The sequence below is a fragment of the Palaemon carinicauda genome, chromosome 10 (assembly GCF_036898095.1).
Source record: "Palaemon carinicauda isolate YSFRI2023 chromosome 10, ASM3689809v2, whole genome shotgun sequence".
Lineage (NCBI taxonomy): Eukaryota > Metazoa > Arthropoda > Malacostraca > Decapoda > Palaemonidae > Palaemon > Palaemon carinicauda.
In genome coordinates, this window is record NC_090734.1 from 9208562 (window position 1) to 9215671 (window position 7110).

General features: G+C 39.7%; 1 protein-coding gene across 1 annotated transcript; it reads left to right on the plus strand.

Annotated features, from left to right (window-relative positions):
• Positions 1 to 649: 649 nt before the first annotated feature.
• On the plus strand, positions 650 to 4559 carry LOC137647842 (uncharacterized). The gene is made up of 3 exons (XM_068380799.1): positions 650 to 2446; positions 2726 to 3694; positions 4545 to 4559. Exons 1-3 carry the CDS (start codon positions 650 to 652, stop codon positions 4557 to 4559), a joined length of 2781 nt encoding a protein of 926 aa, XP_068236900.1.
• The last annotated feature ends 2551 nt before the right edge of the window (positions 4560 to 7110 follow it).

The following is a 7110-nucleotide window of genomic DNA, read 5'->3' on the forward strand; positions in this document are numbered from 1 at the left end:
TTGCAGGAAATTGCAAAATTCATAAATATCTCTGTAGCACCAGGAACAAAGAAAGGGACTCTGTTAGTACAGTTAGTGACGGCCATTAAGAAATGGAAAGAAGAAACTACAAAAAAGTGTTGATAGGACTGAATATATTTCGGTACAGGATAGGTTAGAATTGGAAAGATTGCAAATAGAGATAATGAAACTACGGATAGCCACGAGGGAAGAGGAAAGAATTCATGAAAAAGTAATGTTACAAGCAAAATTTAATCAGGAACAACTAAGAATAGAACGGGAAAGAGAACAGGAACAATTAAGATTACAAAGGGAAAGAGAACAGGAAAAGCATGAATTACAAGTACTCCACCTAAGGCAAGTTCCTGCCGAAAGCAAATTTAACATAGGGAATGGTATTAAATTAATGCCTGTCTTTAAGGAAACAGAAGCCTTGGAGTTTTTCACTGTGTTTGAAAAACTAGCAAATAGGCTAGAATGGCCAGAAAACATGTGGACTACGCTGGTACAATGTAGGTTAATGGGTAAAGCACAGAAAATATATGCTGCCCTGAACGAAGAAATGAGTGCTGACTATTCCCAAGTGAAAAATTTGATTTTAAAAGCGTACGAGCTGGTATCTGAAGCCTACCGTCAGAAATTTCGAAATATGAAGAAGGGATGGGAGAAGACTTTCGTGGAATTTGCACGGAGGAAAAGAGTGGCTTTTCAGGAATGGTTGAAAGCCAAAGGTGTGGAAGATTTTGATGCTTTAAAAGAATTGATACTCATTGAAGAATTTAAAAATAATATTAATTTTGATCTGAAAACTCACTTAGAGGATCTTAAGTTGGATCTTTTGGATACTTTGGCTGTAGCAGCTGATGAGATTTTCCTTTCCCACAAGGGGAACTATCAGTTCAGTGATAAGGCAAAGTGGGGCACAAAAAGGAATCCAAGTGGAAAAGGTGCAAGTCAGTCACCTGGGAAGAGGACAAAGGAATCACCGGATAGAGGTGAGAAGCCAGGGTCACCAAAGAAAGGTGGAAAACTGGTGTGCTGGCATTGTGGGCAATCAGGTCACATAAAAGAGAAGTGCCGGTTGTGGTTGGATAAAGCAAAGCCAGTGGGTCTGTTGGGTCGGGATTCGACTGAAACAGATGAGTGTTTCAAAAAGTATGTCTCTGAAGGTGTAGTGAGCATCAAAGGCCAGAATAGGTCAGAGAGACGGGTAAAGCTTTTAAGGGACACGGGAGCGGCGCAATCCATAATTTTGCGTTCGGTATTGCCGGAAGGACTGAGCCAGGGACAGGAGAAATTTGTGTTACTAGGGGGATTCCCGAGAACAGTAACGGCATGCCCCTTGGTAGAGTTAGTGTTAAACTCTAAATGGGTAAAAGGACCCTTGAGTCTGGCAATTGTGGATGAATTACCCATAAAGGGAGTGGACGTGATAGTGGCCAACGACTGTGAGATGCAGACTCCAGGTAATTGTCCTCTGGTGCAAGGTAAGTCGGTAAAGACTGAAAAGCCTGTTTTCGTGGTCACGCGTTCGGGAGCCCAAGGCAAGTCCAGGGAGATGGACTGTATGGGGCTCGATAAATTATTTGAGAAAAATGGTTCTGAGGTAAGTGTAACTGGAAATCCCATGTTGTCTTCCGTGAAGGACGAGAATGGTAAATGGGCAATTGATACATTTGCGGCGACTCAGAAGGCGGAGTTTGAGAAGGAGAGGAGTATGCAAGTCAGTCAGGATAATAGTCGTCCTCATTTAGAATGGAAGGACGGAGTGTTGAAAAGGATAAGTCGAGCAAAACGAGCACCTGCAGATGCATGGGAGGTGAGAGAACAGATTGTGGTACCAGTAAACTACAGACGTAAGTTATTAGAGCTAGCTCATGACAACCTTCTGTCTGGTCATCTAGGTATAAATAAAACTTTTAAAAAACTTTCAGATTTGTTTTTCTGGCCTTCTCTCAGAAGAGACGTAAAGAAGTTTGTGAAGACCTGCAAAGTCTGCCAGACAACGGGGAAGCCGAATCAGAAAATCCCGAATGCACCACTGCAGCCAATTCCAGCCATTGGAGAACCCTTTGAAGAGGTAATAATTGATATAGTTGGCCCTTTGCCAAGGACCAGCAGTGGAAATAAATATATTTTGACACTGATGGATAGGACCACACGGTATCCTGAGGCAATTCCTTTAAGGAGTATACATGCTGGGAGGGTTCTTAAATCTTTGCTGGGGTTCTTTTCGAAATTTGGTTTACCCAGGGTAATTCAGTCTGATTGTGGGAGTAATTTCAAAAGTAAAGTATTTAAGCAAGGTTTGGAAGAATTAGGCATAAAGCATGTAACTTCTTCGCCTTATCACCCACAGAGCCAAGGACAACTGGAAAGATTTCACCAAACATTGAAATCAATGCTTAGTAAGTATGTGCAGCAGGAACCCAAGAATTGGGACCAGGTAATTCCTTATTTATTATTGGCTTTCAGATCTATTCCTAGTGATGTAATGGGGTTTTCTCCATTTGAACTAACTTTTGGTCATAAAGTAAGGGGACCTTTAGAAGTAGTGAAGGATCACTGGGAGGGAGTAAAACCTCGGGTAAATTTGCTGGACTTTTTAAGGGATTCAAGGGAAAAGTTGATCAATTCTTGGGATTTTGCTTTAAAAACTTTGGAGGTGAGTCAAAGAAAAATGAAAGAGCGTTATGATATGAAAACCAAATTACAAAATTTTCAGGTTGGCGAAGAGGTGTTGGTGTTGCTTCCAATTCCAGGCAATCCATTTAAAGCCAAATTCTCGGGGCCCTGGAAGATCTTAAAGAAGGTGAATGACCTAAACTATGTTGTTGAAACCCCTGACAGGAGGAAGAAGACTCAAGTATGCCATGTTAATATGCTAAAAGCCTACCAGGGCAGGGAAACCATCCGACCAGTTCTGTCTTTAGCCAAGGTGGAGGAGAAAGAAGAATTTGGGGAAACTTCCAGTATGAGTTTGCTGGGAAATTCCGTAGCTTTGAGAAATCTACCCGGGATGTTGGATCATTTAAGTGCCACCCAATCCAAGGAGGTAATGAACTTGATAACAAAGTTCATAGTTTTATTTCAGGACGTTCCAGGACTAACCAGTCTACTTATGCATGATGTAGAGGTTGGAGATGCTCGTCCTATTAAACAACATCCATATAGAGTGAATCCATCCAAAAGGGACATCATTAAGCAAGAGGTAGATTACATGCTACTTCATGATCTAATTCAAAGAAGTTTCAGCCCGTGGAGTTCTCCAGTAGTGCTAGTCAAAAAGGAAGGGGGAGGACAAAGAATGTGCTTCGACTATCGTAAGGTAAATGCAGTTACTGAGTCTGATTGTTTTCCTCTGCCCAGGGTGGAAGATTGCATAAATGATGTCGGCGCTGCCAAGTACATAAGTAAGTTTGATCTTTTAAAGGGTTATTGGCAAGTTCCATTAACAGAAAGGGCTAAAGAAATATCAGCTTTTGTTACGTCGGAAGGTTTGTATTCATGCAATGTCATGCCTTTTGGTATGAAAAATGCCTCTGCCACTTTCCAGAGGTTGATGAATCAAGTGATTGATAAGTTGGAGGGGGTAGTTATCTACATAGATGACCTTGTAGTTTACAGTAATAGTTGGGAGTCTCATTTGGAAAACATGGAATGCTTGTTCGAGAGGCTGCGTGCAGCTGGTCTGGTGATTAATTTAAACAAGTGTAATTTTGCAAAAGCCAAAATAATCTATTTAGGTCATGAGGTGGGACATGGCAAAATTCTCCCAAAATCGGTAAATATTCAGTCAATCCTTGATTTTCAGGTACCAGAGAATCGAAGAGGTATTCGCCGATTTTTGGGGATGGTGGGTTATTATAGGCGGTTTGTATTGAACTTTGCAGATGTGGCTAATCCACTGACCAACTTGCTTAAGAAAGGTCAGCGTTTCTGCTGGACTGCAGAATGTCAGGATGCTTTTGATAAGTTGAAGTCAACCATGATTAATACTCCAATACTTAAAACTCCGAATTTTAAGGAACCTTTTTGCTTGGCTGTGGATGCTAGCGACGTGGGTGTTGGAGCGGTTTTATCACAAGGTTGTGATGGTGAAGAGTATCCGGTGGCGTATTTTCCAAAGAAACTGTTTCCAGCTCAGCAAAAATATTCAACGATTGAAAAGGAGACTTTAGGACTCATTTTATCTTTGGAGCACTTTGAGGTTTACCTAAGTGGTAGCACAGGACCTATTGTGGTAAGAACGGATCATAATCCGCTGGTCTTCTTGAATTTCTTTAAAAATAAGAATAACCGTCTCCTTAGGTGGAGCCTTCGTCTCCAGGAGTGGGATCTACTAATTCAGAATATCGCTGGAAGAGAGAATATCATCCCTGATGCCCTGTCAAGATAACAGGCTCTCTGTTACAGGTCTTTTATTGTTTGTTTGTAATTTACAGTAAGGAGAAAAGGCCTTTTGTTAATACAAAAACGGGAGTTATTTGTATGTTTATTAAATGTTATTTATTTTGTTTTAATGCATTTTTTTTTCTTCTCAGGATTGGGGTTTATGATCTTGTAAACCTTCTGTGTTTCAATATGAAGAAGCTATAAAGGTGGAAGCGCCGAGGAAAGGTTTTGTACCAAGGAAAGACTTTGGACAGAATCTTGTGTAAACATGGGTACAGCTCTAGATTGGGCTGCACCCCTGTGGGTTTTCAGCATGTGCCAGGGGGATGGTCTCCTGGTAACAAATAACAAACCATCCCCTGGCTGATGTTTATGTTAAGTTTAAGTTAGGTTTAGCATTTGGGTACCTTTATTTTAGGGAATTTTTGTCAATTTGGTGCTGGGAAAATTTCTTTTTGATGAGTATGTTTAGGTTTAGATAGTTGGTTAGGAAAGGGAGAAGATGGGGTCCGGGAAATGACTGATGACATTTGTTTAATCTTCTTCCTTTGCAGGACTTACAATTTTTTGATTATCTCTAAACTCTATTGAACCTAATTATTGAGATCTTTGCTTTGTGCCCCCTGTCAAGCTGTTTGATTGCTTCACTATTTTTATGTAAATTTTTTCTTGCGTAAAAATTTCTTGGTAGGGTGGGGCTGTAACGTAATTCTAGCTTTTGAGTAATAATTGTAACATATTGCTCTCATATTTTCAAAATTAAAAGTTGCTTTTCTTTAGTGTGCACCAGCCTGCCATCTGCGGGCTGGTAAAGAAGGTATTTAGGTTCAGTTATTAATTCCTGCCCCTTTTCTGTTTTCCATGTTATGTTAATGGTGAGTGGGACTTCCACGTGACTGGAATGGGAGTCAAGGTGGAGGGTAAATAATTTTGATTAAGAGGAGTCCACATATTGTGCTAAAGAACGCTAGTGCTTATCAGCGGTCTGATAACCGTAATCCTGGATCAATACTTCAGCAGCAGCAGCAGCAATTGGTGCTATTTGGACGACCATAGTTCGCTAGCGTTTGGCCCGGGAGGCCTGAAAAACAGGTATGGTTTGGTGCCACTGCTTATCCCTTAGTGAAGAGGGTTGTGTTGTACTGGGAGTTATGTATCCCTTGGTTTAGGAGGACGGTTTGTGCTGGTGAGCAACCCCAAGGATCGGCAATAGATCGATAGTGTTCTGGACCCTGTGAGGTCTCGTGACAGGTACCGTTAAGGCTTGTCAGAGCATTCCTTGTGCCTTTTTATGTATCAAGTCGACTCTAAAATTATCACTTCATGAGTACCATCGGAGGACGAGATTTCGTTAATATAATGTGTTTTTTTTTTATATATTTGTGTGTATTTCTTGGTCACGGAAGGTGTTTAGGTAGGTAGGGAATATATGTACTTAACTAGGCTCTAAACTTTCTTATTACTTTTTCTATATTGACAAGTTATTTTGAGATGACGAAAGTGGGTGATAGTATATGAATCTTTTGTGCCTCTATACCTCTTACTAGTACTCTTCTCTCTTCCAAATGTTTTCAGTGTGGTATGTTTTCCGTCTGTGTCCTGAAAGTTCTCTTTATTATTTATATAACTGAGTAAATGAAATTAGTTTTTTCCAAGTAATTTTCTATTTTGTTTACATGAGCAGCTTTGCCGAGTGTTTGTTTAAATATATATATATTGTATAATAAATTATCATTGACGTCTCCAAGGTTCTTTTTACCCTCTTTTGTTTATGATTGTTCTTGATTATTTTCTTGTTTACCAATCTGATGTTTTGGGTGTACTTCAGTAACCTGGTAAAAATAAAGCCGTAAGGCAGTTTACTTACGGCCACCTTAAATTAAGCAACAAGGCCTAATTGGTATTTAAAGGTCGGCCCGCCGGTAACAATATATATATATATATATATATATATATATATATATATATATATATATATATATATGATAAATTTTGCAAATTTTTACGTGTTTTATATTCGAAGAAGCCATATATATATTTTTGATACATTAATGTCTGTATTCTCTTAACAACCTTGGGATCAGAGCCCCAGGCAAAATCACACAAAGACAAGAGCTTGGCTCCGGCCGGGAATCGAACCCTGGTCGGCAAGCTTGTATAGACAGTGACTAAGCCACTTGGCCACGAAGAAAGATAAAAGTCAATGACAATTCTTCTGTACTTATACCTGTAGAATTCAGGTATTTTGTACTTATAATTGAAATCATCCTATCTTCACCATCGTAGCTAATTGGTAGTTTGTTACTTGGCATTCAATTAACGATAAATTTTGCATATTTTTACATGTTTTTCATATTCAAATAAGCCATATATATTTTTGATACATTAATGTCTGGATTCTCTTAACGACCTCGGGATCAGAGCCCCAGGCGAAATCACACAAAGACAAGAGCTTGTCTCCGGCCGGGAATCGAACCCTGGACGCCAAGCTTGTATAGACAGTGACTATGCCACTTGGCCACTGTCTATACAATCTTGCCGACCAGGGTTCGATTCCCGGCCGGAGCCAAGCTCTTGTCTTTGTGTGATTTCGCCTGGGGCTCTGATCCCGGGGTCGTTAAGAGAATCCAGACATTAATGTATCAAAAATATATATGGCTTATTTGAATATATATATATATATATATATATATATATATATATATATATATATAT